We start from the raw sequence: 20,161 nt of genomic DNA, 5'->3' as shown, positions 1-20,161 counted from the left end.
AAGGAAAATCCTATGTTGGGAAACCACAGATTCTCCAGCCATAGCCCCAGAAATCACATCTTGTAAATGCTTTAATACCGAAGGCATGGTACATCCTGTCCTATTGAGCAAGGAATTCCAACATCTAAGGGTTAAGAAACCAGACATATTGTAAGAAGCTCCCGTACGATCGGCTTTCTGTTGTTGTTCATGGCTGTGTGTTCACGGAACAGAGCACCAGCTAGCCAGCTCCAGCTGTGTTAGTTTGCAAAGTCTTTGTGGGTCTTTGCTGTACAGTCCCTGTTTTTGCTGAGGGATTGGGGAAGGGAAGGACTTCTGCTTATGTTCTGTTTGTTGGGAGACTGTCACCAGAGCTGGAGTGTGCACCGCTCTGCACATGTGGATGCTGCTGTCCTGCTTCCTTGTGCCTTTTTCTTTCCTTTCATTTAAAGGGATTTGCTATAAATTCCCAGAAGTGCCTTGTCGGACATAGGATCTGCCCCTTACACTCGTTTTAATGGTTTTACAGTTACAGAAACAAATGATTTTAAGACGTGAGCCGTGGTGCCGGTTGTTTTTTTAGCATGGCTCTTTGAATTCCTCTGCAGATTGGCTATCAGTAAGCATTTGATTCTGTCCACAGGAGCAGCCAGGGCTGGAGTCTAACACCTCTCTGTAACCTTTGCCTGTTTCTGCCTGAAGTATGCTCATCAAGGGTTTGAGAGGGAGGGCAACAGTTGGGTGGGGGGCGGTGGACTGTAGCTGTCCATGGGACGATGAGTACAATACAAGGGCATTATATTTCCTTCAGCATCGTGTTCCACTTCGGCACATCCAGCTGAACTTGCTTCTTCAGCCCAGGGCTTCTCACTTTTTCCTTTTCCATGGCAGAGTTGGCGGAGATTGGCCACCCCCTTCCCTGGGACGGCTCTTTTGGCCAGGGTGTGGCAGAGAGCCATTGATGGCGCATGTCTGCTTTTCCTTTCTAGAAAACGTCCATCTCCATCCCAGAATGCTGCTGCACCTGAGAGGCTCGAAGCTCTGAAATACCAGCGGATAAAGAAGCCCAAAAAGTCATCCAAGGGCTCCTCGAAATCCAAAAAACAATCCAGTGAGTGTGAAGATCTCAGGACTCTCCGCTAGACTCCCCATCCTGCTCGTTAGTCTGTACCTGAATGGGAGTTAATTCCAGCGTTTGGTCTCCACCTGAGCTCACGGAGCAAATGTGTTTTATTTCCCTGCTCCGCAATCCCTTTCCAAGGAATCGGGCTCTTTCCATGAGGCTGCTGGGGTTCCCCTGCTTCTTTGGTTTGTCAAAATGAAGACTCGGACTCCTAGTTTTTGTTGCAATGGTTCCCAGACCTTAACCCAGAAATGGAAAGCAGTAACTTCCCTTATAGCCTGGAGTGCTTAGAGTTGCCCAGCTGGGGAGTCTTGAAATGACCCCTCTCCAGCCCCTTCAGAGGCCTTCTTTGACCTGTAAATTTAAACTCCTGATCCTTGCCTTAATTCTGCTCCCCCCTTACTTGCATATCTGCTTTCATTTCTCCCGGCATCCCAACTAGCTTCCTGTGTTCTCCTCCGTTCTCTCCTGACTCTTTCTTCTGTCTTCTCCTCCCCTCCCTCCATGCCCCTTTGCAGTTGGAGCAACCTTTTCTTCAAATCCGTTGAAGGAGTTCCTTCAAAAATCCTGCTTCTTTAGCCGGGCCTCCTTTCTATTAACGCCCTCCCCAGCCAAGTCACCTGGCTGGGATGTTGTCCTAGTTGGGGCGCAAGCTTCTTGGCCCAAAGTAGGACTTAATTCCATGCAACTTTTTTGCAAGCTCTTGAAAATGCCATGCCTGCTCGTGGTACCCTGAAGAAATGAAAGTGGCTAATTACTTGTCCGTCTCCCTCCTCTTCTTCCCTCTCCCCAGATGGTTCTGCCTCCCAGGTTCAGCAACTTCCCAACTCTCAGGTACTGTGGCCTGACGAAGCTGTCTGCCTCCGCAAGAAGAAGAGACACCCTCGTCAGGACCCTTTCGCCCGCCTCTCAGCGCTGAAGGATGACCTCTGTCATCGGCAGCTTCCTGAAGACCAGACAGCTATTCTCAACAGCGTGGACCATGACGACTCCAGCGGGCATGCCACCTTACTTTAGCGTAGTGCCAGCTCAAGAAGGTTCAAATGGAGGGGGGGGGAGGGAGCAGAGATCTCAAGAACTACACACACATTAGGGGAAAAGGTTTGGGGGGCGGGGAGGGAGGAGGTTGAGGGTGTGGAAACGGGGTATGATCTCCAGGTCTGGCTCTCGTGCCAGTGGGCTGAGCACACTGGATGCACATGTTCTTTGGTATTAACACACAGGAAACCAGCATCCAGTCTCTGCCTACAGGGAGAGACTCCCCATCCTTTCTGGGGAGCTTCTATTTTAAAGTTACTCGAGGAGGGGGCAGGAGGAAAAATATTCGAAACAAGGGGGAAAGTGCTACTCCTCCCTGTCTGCCCCCTCCACAAGGTTTGGCCTCGCTTCAGAGAAGCAGGAAACGGTGAGGCTGGGAAGTGCAATGCTAGGAGTGAAAGGATTTAAAACTTTGGACTGTTGTAAGAATTTGGTGTTCCTCAAATCCACTTTTCTCTGTTGCAGCTTCAGTTTTGTGATCCCTGGAAGGCGGATGAGATTTTCTCTCTTGGTTTCAATAATTAATGTATTGATTAAGGAAATCATAGGTGCAAATTAGATTGTGTATTTATACGGTGCGTATTGAGGTAGGGAACGTGGAAGCAGACAAATGACCGTGAATGACAGGAATAATTAGGATTACGCAGGATGCAATTCAGTGACATGAAACAAACACGCCAGGTTGGAACTGCTGACCCAGTGAATCTGATTATTTTATAATAAAAGATTAAAGAACCACCACAGAAAATTCTGGTTGTGCAAAATCTTCTTGCCTGTCCACATTTTTTTCTGTGGGGAAGATGGTAACAAAAACACGTGACATTGTCCTGATCTGCCCCAACATAGACAAACCCTCAAGATAAGCAAATAGGTGGAAGTGTGCAAAGCTGAACTTGTACATATGGAACCTGTTAACTTGTACTAACAATAATTGGCAGATGAGCGAGGACAGACATGTTTTTTAAAATCCAAGGATATTTTATTCCAAACTCTATGTTGTTGATTTTGATGAGGGTGGTTTAGATTAGTTTATGATGATGCTTCATATGGTACTCGTAAATGTCCTGTAGTACAATTTGTGGACTTAATGAAGTTTTGGTAGTAATGAGAGCTTAATACAAGGGTGTTTTGTGTTCTTTAAGCTTAGCTGCAATAAGGGGAGGAGTGAGAGCTGACTTTTCTGTCTGCAGAGTGCAAATGAACATCTGACTCTGTACCCCCCAAAAAACAGCCTGTATTGGAATTGCTTTCAGTCTGCACTTTCAAACCGTGTCTGATCAATGTAAGCACAGCAGCATCGCAGAGGGCTTCTGGAAAGTGTTTCTGATGCGTAGAACAAAATAATCATCTCTAGGGGCAGCTGGTAAAAACAAATCCCATCGTCTTGCATCAGTTCTGAAGTTTCTAAAGCGTTGCTGAGAGTTTCATCGTGTCCCTTCTTTTTTACCTCCACCATTTTCAGACTGAATGTTGTGTTGGGTTTTAACACTCCCATGGCTCAGTCTTTGTAATTATGACAGTGCCATTCCAAATTCTCACCGGAGTGTATTCTGTTCAAATTATATTAAGGCAGATTCACCTGTCAGTCAGCTTCCTTCTGGATTGCATAGGCCTGTATAAGAGGAACAATTGCATTCTGCTGGACGGAGTATGAGACTAAGAGTCAGGACACTTGGGTGCTATTTTGTGCTCTGCCACTGACTTGCTGTGTGGCCTTGGGCAAGTCACCTAACCTCTCTGTGCCTCAGTTTCCCTGTCTGTAAAACGGGGGTAAATGGTACTTAAGCACCTTTATCAAAGCACTTTGACATCCACAAACGAGAAGTGCTCTAAAAGTGCTGAGTAGTATTAAAATAGTATCTCTATATTCATAAATACTTAGCCACTTTAAGTAGCGAGATTGAATATTGTATTCCAATCTTTGCACATTTCTTCCCTTGTGGTGGAGTACCAAGATTTTTGCCTGCCTGGGAATAAGTGGTTACATTAGTAAAGAATTTAGCATGGACGTTTTTGTTTTAAGTGGATTGAGGATGTAGAAGATGCCTCAGATGACTCCTAGGAGGACAAGGGCTCTTGGCATACGTTCTCCCCTTGCCCTGTGCCCTACCTCTGTCCCAAGTAACATTGCCGAGAAATTGTTCCCAGTCTTCTTGTGCTGGCGAATTGGTTGGTTATTATTCTAGCTAATGGTTGAAGCTGGGAGAAAAATCCAAGAGTCCTGTTTAGCCAGAAAAAAACAGTTTTGTTTTAGCCACCTCAACAGGTCAAGTACTTTGGTAAGTTTTGAGATGAAGTGTGCTTTTCATCCAGGCCAGAAATACCCTGAACAGATTCTGGTTTGAGGGAGGATATCCTGAATAATACCTCAAGCATGGATCAAAGCATTTGGGCAAGTGTATAATTGGCATCCCTGACACTATATTATCCGCTGGCTGGGTGGGAATCCAGCTTTGCCTGCAGCTCAACTATTTCTTCAGCTTCAGTGCATTTTTAGGGATTGCCATAGACTCCATTAGGACGTGGACTGGATCTAGTATCACTGCACGCTAGGTAGTGACAACTCCGTTTCTATGACGTCAGCTCACAGACTGGTACCAGAAAAACTGGTTTCTGGTCGGATCCAACCGGCCAGTTGCTTTTTAAAATGTCTTGACTGGCAAAGGGGAAGGGAATAGCTGGTAGGTACCGTCTCAAATTTTTCCTGGGAACCTTGGACTTTGGAGGTCCTGTCCCATTTGGCAAACTCCATTCGTGTGTGTGCGTGCGTGCAAACGTCACAAGACTGGTTGCATGCCAGTCGCGCTGCACAGACGTGGGTTTTATTTTCCTGCTACCGATCTACAGGTGAAATTCAACCCTTTGCGGAGGGGTATGAAAATGTCCTGCTGAGTTTTTGTTGGAAGAGGCGCATCGCTTTTGTACTAGTTTTCCATATAAGACCACTGTTTACAAAGGCCCCTCTTTCTTTTGCTCTTACTTTGTAAAGCTCTGTGCAAGCCGTTTGCCTCCTAAATGCTTTCTGGATTATTTGCAGTAGCCCTTCATATTAGTAGGGTACATGTCTTGGAGTGAATGTCTCCTGGATTATATATTTCTAGAGAACTAAGATGTAGGGAAGACTGTCAGAATATGTCAGCTCGCTTGGTCAGTCATGTACGAGTTTGTTTTCCTTTGCAGGGGTATATTGGTAGCCGTGTTGGTCTGAGACAAAAAGAAATGCAATTAGACCAAATAAGAACTTGCAAAAAAAAGAAAAAGCTTTTTCTGCAAGCTTTTTACTTGGCAGGCATTTTGAGTAGATGGTCCCTGCTTTCCATGGCCTTCAACCTTTAAAGGCTGGAGCCGCAGCTGTCTCCACCTTTCTTTAGTTGTGTACCCCATATAGGACCCTGGGATGGGAAATCCAGCCAGTGAGCCTCATGGATCCATCTGAAACAACTTTCTTTATCCTTTACAGCAGTCTCTTCACCATCTCCTTTACCTTGGCTATTGTCATAGTTAATGATTTTTTGGGAGGAAAAAGCTGGCCAAGGAAGGAAACATTTTGGCTGTTTTCAACCACAATGACTACCCTCTGGAGAGGAAATCTTACCAAATCCTGGCCTGTGCTTTAGCAAATAGCCTCTGCTCCTTGACAGCTACGTTCTTGCTTCTCACAACTCTGTCTGGTTTTGATTTGCTCCTGTAGGGCTTTCTCTTCCCCTCATGGACCCAGAACATATTTGAATTGTGTCAAACGATGCCAAATATTTCCCGTTTCATCCCAGTTTTGAAACTCCTTTTGGTTATCTGCAAACACAGCTGCTTCTTTATGAGGCAAAGAATATGCCTGGGGCCAAATTCTTTTACTTTGCTAATCTGTCCAAAGTGGAAAGGTTACTGTTTATCATTAACACTGTAGTTCCTCTTTTGCAAGCATGGCAGTTTTTCTAAGTCGCCTGAAAAAACAAAAAAGACAGAGAATCCCAAGCAATGGTGAAAAATTGTTTCCCAGGGACTGTGAGGCATCACCGGCAGCAGGAATGTCTTTCATTTGCCTCTGCAGGGCACTCCTGCTTTATGAGGAATGTAACGCAATGCTATTAAAACATCAAACCCCTCCGATCTGATACTGTCAGGGAGTTGTATTCCCTGCCAAGCTGGGATGACATTTCTGTCTAAGAATTCTTCCCCACCATAACCTTTCAGTGCTTTTTCCTGATTTTCAGTCCCCAGATTTTGACGTGGCAGCTTTTCCTGTTGCAATAGCTTGTAGTAGTCAGACAGACAGGAATATTTGGGGGGGAAGAGGGGAGCAGAACAAGAAGGGTCAATGTGACCATTTTGCTGCAGAGAGAATTTGAGAAAGTGCCATGCAGGGAAAAGAACCAGTTGACAGAAGCAGGAAAAGTTTGATCGTAAGTGCACCGTTTGTGAATAACCACAATATTTAGGAATCTGACAGTGCAGTAGAAATGCATTTCAAATGAGGTGCCCTCTTGTAAAAGTATTTTTGTTTTTTGCAAAGGGCTTCTTGCACTATGAGGGCAATAGTGGCATTGATTTTAAACTGCAGTGTGAAAGGACGGTATGTTTTCTCACCATCCAGGATGGAAGCTATGCATATCGTTCCAGCCAGCTCTGCCGATAATAACTTTAAGCCAAATTCTTCAAGGCAGTGCAAAGTACTTTTTCTTTTTTTCTACTTTTATGTTTTTGAACATAAAATTGCACTGAGTTGGGTGAGGAGATTTGAGAGCCTGGTTCTGGTGCATGCATCTCCATTTCGGTGCACAGATGGGCACTTGGAAGAAGAATGGCTTTTGAAGTTGATGTTGTACTGGGATCAGAGACCTGCATTCTGTTTTCAGCACAGTGACATATTTCCTCTGTGATCTTGAATGATTCATCTAATTTTTGCATCTCAGTTGCCTATAAAATCAGGCAGGAGTTTTATCCCAGTCTCAAAGACGGGCTTATGAGGCTTAGTCATGAATGGTATGTAGTGTGATGCTTAAAGGGAAAGAAACCAGGATTTCATGCATGTGGCATCCAGCTACCGTGGTGTTGGGTACATTAAAAATGCGTAGGATATCGGTGCAAAATACTTATTATGGCATACCTACATAGCCTTTGTTTGTTCAAGTACCAGATAAGCTCCATTCCCATAATAAATATACATAATAATAAATGCATATTCCCATAATTCATTTGATTTCGTTTGACCCCAGTACTCTTTCCTGCCATGGCAGGGGGTCGGACTTGATGATCTACTCGGGTCCCTTCTGTCCCGACCAACTATGAAACTATAATAAATGCATAAATGGTCACCCCGTCCTTTTGTTTCCAAAATTGACTTTTCCGGCTTTTCACTAATGCGGAAAGTCCTATTTGTGGGAATAGGTGATGAGTTTTGCGGTATGAGGAACTGTCTGCCTGAACAGAAGATGGGGTACCTCCTTGGGTACTTTTCTTCCTGTTTGTGAGTTCACGGCTGTCCTCAGCGTGTTGAAGGCACTGCGACTGTTTCTGACGTCTCAATTTATCTCCACAATAACGGGCTATGTTGTGAGCCATACTTTCAGGGAAGATTGGAGATAATCCTGTTTTTGGTTGAGGGTAGAGGGAAAGCTCAGTCAGCTGCTACCCAAACAAATTGCAGGAAATAATTTGATGACAGCTATTTAACCACATATCACTGGTATTTGATAAGTGAAGTTATCACATTGCTTGCAGCTGAGTGGTCTGGTTTGAACATAAGGCTGGGAGCTGGGAATCCAAATTCAGTTTCCTGTGTCTGCCAGCGGCTCCCTTTTGAGGCTGGGTAAGTCACTTCACCTCTCTGCCTCAGTTTCCTCATCTGTAAAATGAGGATAATAACATTGGTTTTTGCCTACCTCATGGGGGTGTTGTGAGAGGGTTGATTAGTGACTGTTTGTGAAGCCCTTTGACGATGAAAAGCACTATCGATGCTGTGTATCAGTCTTCTATTTGAGCGTCTGTTCTGAAATTTACCTTTTGATTTCCTCCCTGATAGACCTCTGTAGAGAGACACTAGTTTAGCAAAATGGTGTAACCGAGCTGGCCCACGATTCTTAGTACAGTGGCAGGCAAAGGTGCTGTTTCCTGCTCCTTGCTTGCTGTTTTTTTTCTTCCTTTTATTAGCAATTTCAGATCCATGTTCTAAGTGAAAAGCCAGCTGTTTGGTTGAGAACTGAAACATTGGGTTTAATCAGCTAAATGAAATCAAATGTGTTTGTTGTTCTGGAAGAGTTAGCTAAGCCTTGCATACATGAGCAAGTGGGAGACATAGGAATTGCCTCTGAGTTTAACTTCTGGAAGGGCTTGTCTGCGTAAGTAATTTTTGCACCATTGTCATTCAAATTGGGTTTTTAAACTGACTGGCAGCATGACCTTTAGTTTGGGGTAAGGCTTATTTTCATTTAGTTAAATGCTTTCCTTATAGGTTTAAACAACACAGTAATAAGCTTGTCCAATTCGTGGAATGCCAGTGTTGAAGCAGCCTTTTGTACCCCACCCCAGGTTAAGTTTTCACCTTGAGATATACCAGTGCAGATGTCTCCTGTACCCTGTCTCAGGGCACTGTTAAAGCAAACGAGTACCCGAACCACAGGGTGTGTTCCCTTAACAAAATCCATTGGTTCAATGTCCTTACGCAGACAAGACCCTACACTTTACACGTGCATTTCTTTGCAACCCCTTACGAGGTGGTAAGGAAATGCAAGACTCGGTGGCTGGCAGCGGAAAAGCATTTTTCAGCGGTATCGGCATGGATGGGAAATTCTTGAAGAAAGCTGCTTTCCCTAATGGGTCAGATTTTGTTCTCAGTTGTACTGGTATACATCTGAAATCGCTCTATTGATTTCAGTCAAAAGTATGATTTAAGAACAGGATGGTCGTATGGAAACTCCTTTTGTTGGGGGACTGGCATCAGGTTAAATGCAAAAGACCCATCTGTGCTGAGTGAGAGCTAATGACTGTTTCATTAGATCTCTCTGTTAAGCAGCAAATACATTTCAGTAAAAACTTTCGAAGAGTTAGCTGATTGGTATCGAATGCATATGCATTGCACATCTTAAATGCATTAAATCTGAGCTGTGCTGAGCTACAGCATGGTAGCTGCTGGGGTGTTATAGTGTAAGGGATTAGTGAGACTGTATCTGGGGAATCAGCGTTCTTGCAAGGGTGTTCCCTCAAGTGAATGCCTCTGTGGAAGTCCAGCTCATCTGTAACTCCGCTGCAGCCACGCTGTTATCCCACAGATAGACCCAGCCTGTTCCTTACTCTCAGGGGGTGATTTTGATTTTGTCCTCTAGTTGCTGGTTATTTGGGGAGATACCATTTCGGAAATACTTAATTGCTATCAAGGGAGGGAAATGCAGCAAATCCCTGCCCAACCTTGGGGTCAGAGAGTCTGTGGAGAGGGGCGCAGAGAGGAGGTGGGATGGAGATATTTAGGTTTTTCGAGCAGAGACTTGTGCTCATCTAATGGCCTCTTCATGTAGTGACCCTATTTTAGTGCTTTAACTGCTGCTGTTCAATCCCTCTCAGGACAAAATTGGCCTTTTTGTTTTGTTTTGAATTTTAACTTCGGGTTTAAGTAAAACTGATTGGACTGTGAGCTTCTGCAAACATTGTCTTGTCTCAGCGAGTGGGCTGAGGTTTGCTGGGTCCTTGTTAGGTGTTCCTGGATCAGACGTGGGACCTTCACTGGCAAGACGTGGCTTCTACTCCACACAAGTTGCAATTGGAGATGCTCCATGATGGTTTTCTGATATTACTGTGATATATTTTGGGGGGCCTTATGGGGCCATTTTGGGGGTTTTTTGTTTCTCCTCACTTGTTGGTTTCTTTTTCTCTGCAGACTAAGGAAAATTTGTGAGTAGTGAAGGGGCCAGGCTAGTGATCTCATTTACGATGATTAATTACTGAGTTAATTCTCTATTGGCAGATCCCATTCTCCAGACCCGAGAATCACCGTTGTAGAAATTGAACTCCTCTGGCCTTTCATGTTCAGAGGAGAGAAGCGAATAGTAGTAAAAGCTCCTGCCTCTTGTTTAACAAATGCCCTCTGCAGCTGCGTGCTTTTCTTCCTGTTATTGAAACGTTTGGAAGCTATTCAATGTTGTGTTGGATTTTAAGGTTCAAAGATACCTTTTTCCTTTTTAATTTCTGGCGCGTGTCAGTAATCCCAGCCCTGGTCAACAGCTGTTCGTGGTTCTCTGACAGCACTTGCTAGTCTGATCGTACAAAGTGCAGAGGAGGGGACGGAAGATGTGGGTGACATGTCCCTTTTTGTTCATGAGAGATAGTCTAGGTCCACTTCTGGAGTTCAAATACTCCTGAACTCTGAGCAGTTCAGGTACAAATCCAAGTCTGACTCCTGCTTTGGAGGCCGTAGTGCTTGGACCAAGTAGCCGTGGTGTCTTCTATTTCTTGCACTTCCTCTGAACCTCTCGGCACGGGCTCTCTGAGGGCTGGCAGTGTCCGATCATTTACAGAGAGGAGAATTTTTGTGGAACTGGGGAAAAATGTACATAAGAGACGTATAAATCTGTAGAGAAAAGTAGGGGAAGAGGTAGAAGTATACAAAGGAATCTGAAATATTTGCATGTACAGGGGATGTTTTGACTGTCACATGGAAAATGTGAAAGGTGGATAGGGGCTGGGGTGGGAGAAAGCAAGGGAGGGATGGGCAGCGTCGGGGAGGGAAGGGGATAGAAGCAGCGAAAGCCTGGGCAGGGTGTGGGAACAGACAGGCGTGGAGCATCGTCCTGGGCTCCTCCACGTTCCCAAGGCTTGACCTTTCTGTGTATATTCCATCCCTGGGCACGCACCTGCTCTTGGTCATACGTTTTTGTTGTTGAACCAAAAAGGGTCGAAATGAATCTTCCTGCTGAGGCCAGTGCTGAGTACTACGAGATGAAGCAGAGTCCCACCCAGCTCTGGCCTGTCTGCACTGGAATCTCTGTCTCTGCATAGCTCGTACCCCTGGACTCCCAGGTAGGGTACGTTCGTCTGGACAGACTAGGGAACTGCTTGGAAGAGGTTAGGAAGGGCTGGGAGCTAGGCAGGGAGGAGGGTCATTTTCTCCGGAGCTGTCCTAGGTCCCGTGACACCCAGGATCCTGGTACGAACACACAGGCCTGCAGCTTCTCCCATGCCTTGGGTTCATTTGCTTTGGCAGATTTAGAGGGCCACTGAAAAAGGTGGGGTGAATACAGCAAGACTACTCAGCTGGTGTTTGGGTTTCCTCACCGGAAGATGGTGAATATATTGAGGTCTAATAAGTGATCTCAGCCAGGCCTGACATGTAGGCTGCGATGGTTCTTGCTATTTTGCTGTCTAGCAACCTACTCGTGGTAGATTTGAAGCTTACAGCATCCACAGCCGTGATTGTGCTGTTCCAAGAGATTTCACGACTGGTCCAGGAACTCTGCGTGCATATTACCGGTAGCTTAGTATGTGCTTCTCTAAGTGGCCTTGCTAGTGCATTTTTCTCATTTGTTAATGCAAGTTGGCAACTTCTTTCGTTATCTTAGTAGTTCTTACAGAGGAGAAGGAGGACACCTAGTTTTCTGCGAGTGGGCAAGGCTTGTGGGTCATTGCTGGTAGCCAAGTCAATGGACCAGGAGGTAGCAGGATTTCTTTGAAAGCAGCCAGTATTGCTCTGCGAGTGCATGTACACATATGCATGCATTGTGTTCAGTCAAGTCAGGACCTCTGTGCACAGGAGTGTATGAGAACAAGTGTGCATCTATATTACTAACCCCCAAATATGCACATGGAGGTGTGTGCAAGTGATGTTTATGGGTTCAGGCAGATATATGTCTAATAGGAGAAGAGTCTGGTCTCTCTTGTTGGTGTGTTAGGACCCGAATTTGCTTCAGGATAAGTGCTTTGGATTTGTTTGTCGGAAAGAATGATTTAGTCAGGGATGATCCTGCCCTGAGCAGCAGGCTGGACTATATGACCTCATGAGGTCCCTCCCAATCCTATTTTCCTGTGATTGTAAATCCATTGTTCTGACGAAAATGAGGAATCACACCACCGTTCTTGCCCTTGAAATGGGAACCAAAGGCCTGGTTCTGGACTTGTTCTGAAACTAATTCAGTGTAATTCCATTGGCTTGGGTGGAGTCAGTCCAGATCTGCATCACTGTATTCAAGAGGCAAACCAGTAATTCGGTGCATCTCCCTTTGACTTCAGTGAAGTTATACTTGCTTATGTTAGGTCTACATTTCCATGCATCTGTTAATTTGATCTCTTGTCTATCTTGCTTCCTTCAGTAGATGGCCTGTGTCTGAGCAGCATTCAAAGAGGACTTTTAAAATTGCTGGATATAAGTAATACCATGGGCAAGAAGCCTACAGACATGGAGAGGGGCAAAAAGTGCATGCATGTAAAAGCCCTGTCTATAACAAATGCTTTCCTGCGGTGTTCATTAGCACCGTATTTTTTTCCTTTTGAGTTCTTAGAACATTTTTTTAAAGCAAACGCACAAGCTCCGTAATCAAAACCTCCTGTGGACTTCACTCTCTTGTTACTTATTCTGCAGAGACAAACTACTCCTGCATCTGTTCTTTCTTGGAGCGACTTGGCTCAGAGGAAAAAAGGGAAGGCTTTTTTTTCTTTCATCCCTTGATTTTGAAAATGTGGCATTTGCCATGTCAGATTTCCTCCTGTGGTGGCTTATGCTAGAAATTTCAGAGAAGCATGAAAACCCCAGTAAGACCTGTTGTCTTATTGCTGGCTCTTGCTGGGTTTTTAGATTGATTTGCTGGTTTGTAGAGTCTGGAACGGTCCAGACTCCCACCCCCAACACAACCAAGGGCTGTAACCTGAAAGCTGACGTCTGACAAGCGTGTCATGCTGTAACTTTTCCACCACTGCAATGCACCATGCCATGCTGGTGTGATGTCATAACATTTGGGCATGATGTCATAACATTTGGACGCTGTTGTATCAGTGGCAAGGCCATTTCTGTCACACTCCAGCCATCCTGTCATCCTAGTTTGTGAACTGGCTCCCCTCTTACCTCTTTGGAAGGGGAATAGCAAGTATAACATTCACCGGGTGTCTGAAAGTATAAATATCGCTAAAGCAAACCTGCATCGCCACCTGCACAGTGAAGTTTGCATTGTGTGCCAGGCCAAGATTTTTGAGCGTCTCTTGATAGACCCAGAATACCTCACCTGACTTTGTTAGTTATGCAGGATTTACACCTGTGTAGTTAAGAACAGAACTGAGTTATTGGTAAGTGTGTTCGCCAAGATCCAAAACCCAGTGGTTTTAAGGGACTGCCAATTTGAACACTATATTGTCCTGTGGAGTTGTGCCTGCTAGGGTTACAAGTAGTCACGAAGACGACTCATAACTGAGAAGTTATTTGACCATGCTTTGTAGATGCCCACAGTTGCTGTCCTTTTGGTGGTCTGTTGTTGCATGCCCTGTCTGCAAGGTGCACACTCTTCTCCAGGCTCTGCAAGAAGGAGAGCAGCAGGTGGACTTGTGCGTAAAGAGAAAGGGAGTGGTGAGGAGGTGGATAGCCACAATCCCTGAGTCGGGATACCTGGGTTCTGTTTTCATTTCTTCCATTGACTTGCTTGTATTACTTTGCATGTGTCTCTACCTCTCTGTGCCTCTCTAGGTGTGCTTCCTCGCATGCAAGGTGATGCAGTGGAATACCTTAATGTCTTCACGTGAAAGAGAAGCCTGGTGTGCTGAAGGACCTTTACCAGCTGGCGAAGCCGTGATGGCATTGCCGTGTAAGACGCATGCGAGAGGCGTGTGTAAATTGGAGAGATCCATTTAATTGCGACTAGCTTATAGACACACGCTGTTGACAGGAATCTCCCATAAAGCCTTGTCCTGCTTTCTGGAAAAAGGCTTGAAGGCAGCTAGACCCTTCATGTGATGTGGATGAGAGAGGGAAAGCAAAAAGGGGAGCTCATTTCTCCTTTGCCCTTTACTTCTTGTGCACAGCACTTTTGCTAGCTCTCTTTCCATCAGCAAATCCTTTCAAAGCAGTTTCTTTTCCTCCCATGTGTTTTTTGGCTTGCCCAGTTCTTCACTGTCTGAGTGTCTGTTCCTGGTTTTTGTTCGATTAATATGCACCTCGCCCAGTTAAGCTGGGTAACCTCAGGACATATGCAACAGAGAGGTCATCCCCACCACAATCCCGAGGGCTCTGGGTGGTTGGATACATGCATGGATTTAGAACTATATATAGGGAGAGGGTGGGGAAAGAAAGGGGAGGAAGGTTGGGTTGGTCTGGGTTCGGGGGCTTCAGATGTTGCAAGCATGCTTTATAGTGACGTGTAAGGATTTTTAAGTAAATAAAAATGGGGCGTGATGGGGTGGGGGTTCTGGTAACTCCCAAGTAACGGGGGGGCAAACTGCCAGCTGTTTACTTCAGGACAGAGTCCCTGAGCCGTGGCAAGCTCTGACTTCCAGGGAAGTCAGGCAGCCATCAGCTCGTGAGATTTGGTCCCTCTGCTGCCAGTGCTTGGCACAGGGCAATAAAATACCTCCAGAATGGCTGGGAGCTCTGGAGAGGCCTGGAGACAAGGGATGGGATCGTGGCCCATATGAGACCGTGCAGACAAGCTTGTTTGTGCCAAGGAGCTGGGTAACAACTTGACCTTCTGCTCCACAGTAGACCCAGGAATTTCCTTTGCAAGATTTGGGACGGCCTCCCCAGCACGCCCAGATTACTCACTTGGCCTCTGCAGGTATAACCAAGAAGGGAGCTTGGCCCAAGATTTCTTCCCTGAGGATTAAACATACCTGCAGAGGAAGTTAGTCTCCATGGGAGGGAGTGGATCCTAGGGTATAAAATGACAAGTGTGTCCTCTCTTGTTTCTGAAGCACCAGGCACCAATAAAAAAATTGGTGATAGGTGGGCCCCGGCATCTGTACAAACCCATACAGACGTGAGCTTTGTGTATTTAAAGCTGCATTGTAAATAAAATAAATATATATTTACGTTCTATTTTAAAGGGGTGGGGGGATAAATACAAAGTATTTAAAAGAAAATATCTTAGTAATATGTGTCTGAAACTTCCACGAGGCTCGAGAGAGGCTGTCAGAGGTGGAGAGAATCTAAACAGCAGGATTAGAGAGCGTCGTTTTGGATTGCATTGTGTTTAGAGTTCTCCACTTCTCCATCCGAATATAAAGAGACAAATTATATATATAAATAAATTAAAAAAATATATATATATATAAAAGTCATATAGTTTGCTTTATATTTGTACCCATGCTTAGAGCTATTTTGAGCAATACTGTATCTTTGGGTGAGTTGTGGACTTGCACCGCAGCAAATCTTCTGTGGAGTCCAAGCAAATGGTCACAACTGAATGCAGTCTTTGGTTCAGCAGAGTCTGTTGTGAATTGTTGTGATCTTTTATCTTTGCTGGACTTTGGGCGACACAGCTGGTCTGATTTGCGTACTGTGTGCACTGAGTCTGTCTGCTGAGTGTTAGCGTATTGCAGGTCCTGCCTATTCTGCAGCTTATCTGATCTGTGAAACACAGCTAAGTTGTTGCTGGTGTATGCTATCACTTCTGTTAGAAATTGAAGTGGGAGGGAGTGGGAATGGGAGGGGGATATTTAAAATAACAAATAAACTAGAGGAGGTAGAAGGGTAATGCAGAGATTCGCCATATCGTTCTAGGCTGGGCTGGGGCTTGCAGTCCGCGTTGCGGTATTCGTGCACAGCAAAATCGAATTCTGTCTTCCTGAACTGCTAGGCCAGCTTGGGGGTATCTCTTTTAAGAGAAGAGTGCCCTGTTTTGAGAAGGAAAGAGAAATGAGGGGCTGTTAGCATGAATTAGGATCAGTAGCTATGAGACGAGGGTGCCTATCACTGTAGGTATAGTGTTAGGCTGCATTCACGTTCGGTTTTAGACACAGGAATGGTACTTAAAGTTTAAAAAAAAAAAGCATACTTTTATTAAGAAATAAATGTAAAGTTTTGTTCGCTTGATTTGTAACTTTAGAAGATCCAAGTCCACAATGGCCCTGCCATTACTGTGAAGGTTGGTTCCAGTGCCCCAAAGGACAACCTCTGCACTGGAACATCTGGGTCTGGAAAGGCACAAAGGGAGAGGATATGTTTGGCACTGTGACATGGCTCTGCTGATCTGGTTTGGGCTGCTCCTGACCTTTGCCAAATGCCATTCCCCCTCCATGGATTCCACTGGTTACAAAGCCGCCTAGTCCTTCTGTCTTTATGAATCCTTGTTGCCTTTGCCAGACCTTCAGAGGACAGGGTCTTTAATAACAGGGTGGATGGAAGTTGGGGACTTGCAGCTGTAATTCAAGAGTCTAGTTCTTTCAGAAACCTCCAAGGGAAAAGGTGGCAACAGTTACTGGTTTTGTGCCCTTTGGGGCTCCGTTTCTCAGGGGATCCAACATGAAAACAAGGCTTAAAGTGGATTGTCATTAGCTTTCAGAGGTTGGGGAAGGCCCTGACCTCTGGCTAGCCTTGGTTGCATGTGTGTTGCCTGTAGGTTTCGTATAGAATCGGGGAATTGAGTTGCATGATATACTAAGGCTGCATCTATCTAGGCATTATGAATATATATACCTCTCCTAAAAGGACTGCTGACTTTGAAGCCTTAGAAGGGTCTTCTGGGGCTGCCGTTGCCTGTCTCTTTCAACAGCCAGAGCTGGGGTCATGTCTTTGGTAAAGGCACACATACAGTGTAGGTATAGTTTTGGTCTTCCCAAATCCATCCTGCCCCGCAGGGTGAATTCAATCCAATAATACAACTTCTGCTGGGAAAGAAACCAGCTCCTTTTTTGGAGGAGTTTCAAGGGACAAGACTGATACAGTTCTGCAGTGAGTGTAATTGAAATGATGCCTGAGGTTTTTCTTTTTTTCTTCAAAGCAATATTAAGCGAAACCATGACTCCTCAGGACTTGGTAGAGATGGTGTCAAAGGCGAAGGGGACCTTGGGATGGCTTGTAAGACTCTTCACATTTAAAGAAAAAACCAATCCCTGGGGATCAGTTCCTGCTGTGTGACCTCACTGCTGCCAGACCCCTTCTGCAGACAGGTTTTGCAGGTGGAGGGTCTGAGCTCTCTCATGTATATCAGGTAAGAGTGTTTCACAGTGCTCGGGGGCTGTTGGCGTGATGGGTGGGTTCTTAGCAAGCAGACACATACCCTCCAAACTGAGTCTAAAGGACCAGTCTGTGGTTGCACTGAAGCCATAGGAAAAAACTCCTGTAGACTTTGCTGAGACCAAGAATTGGCCTAGATTCCCTCAAGACCTAAAGCAATGTATGCTTTACCTGCAGGAATGAATGCACAAAGATTCTCCATTGTAATCTCAGCTCTGGCACAAATTTACCAACACGGTCTTGGGCTTGTACAATGGGAATGATCCTTACCTGTCACTTCACAATGACGAGGACTAATGAGTGATGTTTGTTTGTACAGTTCATCAAGGCTGAGAGGCCTTGTGCAAGTCCCAAGGAGTATTACTGTTGACTAGAAGTTACTAACTCCTGGTCTACTCTACCTCTGATACTTTATCCTATAGGGGCCTGCTTCTACACCCCTGAAGTCCATAGGTGTTTTACCATGGACTTAATGGGAGCAAGGAGAGTCCCTAAATGAGTAGTGAGGGTGCATTTGCTACTGCTTCCAGTGTGCCATAAAGTCAGGAGCTTGGTCAGAAGCTCCCAAAGGTCCCTGAGATGGTCTCAGTTTGAGAAAGGGAGTGCAAGTGGTGGTGGGCTTTGGGTCAAAGGCTCCTGCCACTCGCTTGAGACAGCGAGGCACAGCTCAGAAATGATCACGTGACAGAAATTGTGCCTGCCTAGAGTAGCTTCTGTCTGTGCACCTCCCATACTGCCCTGCAGACCTGATCATCACTCCAGCACTGAAGGGAAGTGTATGAGCTCCCTTCGCAGTGAGTGACTGTAGGATTCCCCAGCCTGCTTCTTTGTGAACTGTGAAGTTTTGGTCTCTTTCCACTGGATTTGGCCAGTGCGTGCTGCCTACCGGGGTGACTGGCTTCCCAGAAACCAGGCCAGTCATGAGTGTGCAAGCCTGATCTGAAACCCGAATGAAGGCACGTAAACTATTGCCCTCCTGCCTCTCGCGTGCTAGTCTCTACTCAGCCATCGAGACAGCCAAAGGCAGCAAAACTCTTCATGTCCTTCCAGACGAGGTGGCTGTGTGGTCAGAGGTCACGTTTGTCACTGATCTTTGCTCACACAGGTGACGGGGGCAGCCCTCACTGCTTCATTTGCCCTTCCTGGGCTATTCTGGGCTGTGGCATTTAAAGCCCAGCCAGCTGCAGTAGCCTGGCTAACCTGACAAGCAATAAATTGCTGTTAGAGGAGCCTCTTGTGTCCTCCCCACCCCAGAAACACCCTTGACTTCTGAGGAATATTAGAGTGGGCATCAGCAAGGGAGAAGGACTTGAGAAAAACGATTTCCTTTCCTACTTCTCCAATCTGTTTTAGACCTCAGCAACCTTTTTGACCTTTAACTTTCCCTAGCTAGGGAAGGGAAAGCTGGTGGTGTGGTGGGAAGAGTGATGACCCCGAATTCCTGTCATCCCTTCCTGCGCTGTAACAGCAAACAAGTAAACGTTATGGAGCAAAGGCTGAAGGTGGCCAGAGGACCGTCTCCACCTACAAAAGGCTCCAGTTGCTCTTTCAGGAGCTTACATTGGAAAGTTTCTTTGGTCCCCAAAGAAGTGCTGGGGTGGAGTGAACTAGCTGGTTAGCTGTCCTCTGCTTGTTAACCCTCCCCGAATCCACCCCCACACCCAGCTTTCTGTACCAGGGCAAATCTAACCAGCTAAAACATGAATGTAACCTGTTAAGTAGAGGTAGGGGGTGCTAGGTGCCCGTACCCTTCTTAATGGCACAGCTTCTTTCTTCGGTTTGACCCATGCTGTTTTGTGGTTCTTTTTTTTTTTTTTTAACCTTAAGAAGATTTGTTTCTAATTTCATGCTGAGATTTGTTCAGCACCAATTGTTGAGATGAAAGCATATTTGAGAGAACCTTTAATTTGGGGTGATGGGAACTAAATACATAAGGACTGAAAGAAATAGAAAAAGGGGGGAGATGTAGCAAGAGGTGAAAGGGATTTCAGCATCTCTTGCATTCAGTCTCCGTGGCTGAGCCCACCCTGAGCTTGGGGCGCTCCCGTGTCGGTTGTGTGGGGTTGTTCGTTGAGTTGGTGCGGTGTTGGCATCTTTCTTGCTTCCCCGTCCACCCTTTATCCCTAGGCTCACAGAAAAGGGGAGGGTGGAGAAAAGGATGTTTATAAAGCACACTTTCTACAGTAATATTAACCCTCTGGGTGCCAGTTGCAAGTGAGCAGCCACTCGTTTCCCCTCTGACATTGTCGGGGACGGGGACAGTCTTGGAGACAGCGGGTCTCTGCTTGGTCATTTTTACCTGCAGCCCCTGGTCTCTGTCTTGTGCTTGTGTTTTGTTTCAGTTCTTCCAGGATGAAACATTAAGGGGATTTGCTTTGAATGGATATTCTGGTAATTAAGGGAAATCTCGATGGATTCCACTGACAAGAGAGCGAAGTGCTCTTGTTACAAAGGCCTTCCGGCCATGCTTCAAGCCTCTAGTGTGCCCCGTCACCCTAAATATTAGCCTGTGTAAAATCAGAGAGGAGAGGGGCAGATTGTCTTGAGCCCTCCTTTCATTTTTCTGTACCACGGGGCTGTATATTGAGACCTCCATCCTTTCTGTGCCCTCCCCATCCTGGGTGCGCTTGAAGGTCAGCCTTGTTTTTTCAGGTCGCTTCATGAAACAGGTCAACCTCTGATGCTTCTCAGTGCTTCACCGAGGCTGGTAGGTAGCATGAGGTGCACTGGCAGCAAGGTGACGCGGGATGGACTCATCTTGGGCATTGTTTTGCCTTTAGTTCATATACAGACACCCCCACCCTGCTCCCCTGTGGTCTGTGACTATACGCTTCTTGTAGAACAATCGTGTTTCGGGGCAAAAACCAAGTGATTAGCACTCTTGG

At 45.8% G+C, this 20,161-nt stretch overlaps 1 protein-coding gene across 7 annotated transcripts in view; it reads left to right on the top strand.

Annotated features, from left to right (window-relative positions):
- The window catches only part of IGSF9B (immunoglobulin superfamily member 9B), a 98,066-nt gene extending 87,264 nt beyond the window's left edge, over positions 1-10,802 (top strand). For 5 of the 7 annotated variants that reach the window (XM_059719797.1, XM_019487285.2, XM_059719802.1 and 2 more), the window contains 2 exons: positions 969-1,090; positions 1,896-10,802. In XM_059719797.1, coding sequence (XP_059575780.1) covers positions 969-1,090; positions 1,896-2,119 — 346 coding nt within the window. In that variant the 3' untranslated portion in view covers positions 2,120-10,802. Of the gene's footprint in view, positions 1-968; positions 1,091-1,895 lie in introns of those variants that run through there. The other 2 variants (XR_009457941.1, XM_059719799.1) reach the window with 2 other exon arrangements.
- Positions 10,803-20,161: the final 9,359 nt, after the last annotated feature.

The sequence above is a fragment of the Alligator mississippiensis genome, chromosome 16 (genome assembly GCF_030867095.1).
Source record: "Alligator mississippiensis isolate rAllMis1 chromosome 16, rAllMis1, whole genome shotgun sequence".
Lineage (NCBI taxonomy): Eukaryota > Metazoa > Chordata > Crocodylia > Alligatoridae > Alligator > Alligator mississippiensis.
The sequence above is the reverse complement of the archived record's forward strand: the minus strand, read 5'-3'. Positions and strand labels throughout refer to the sequence as shown.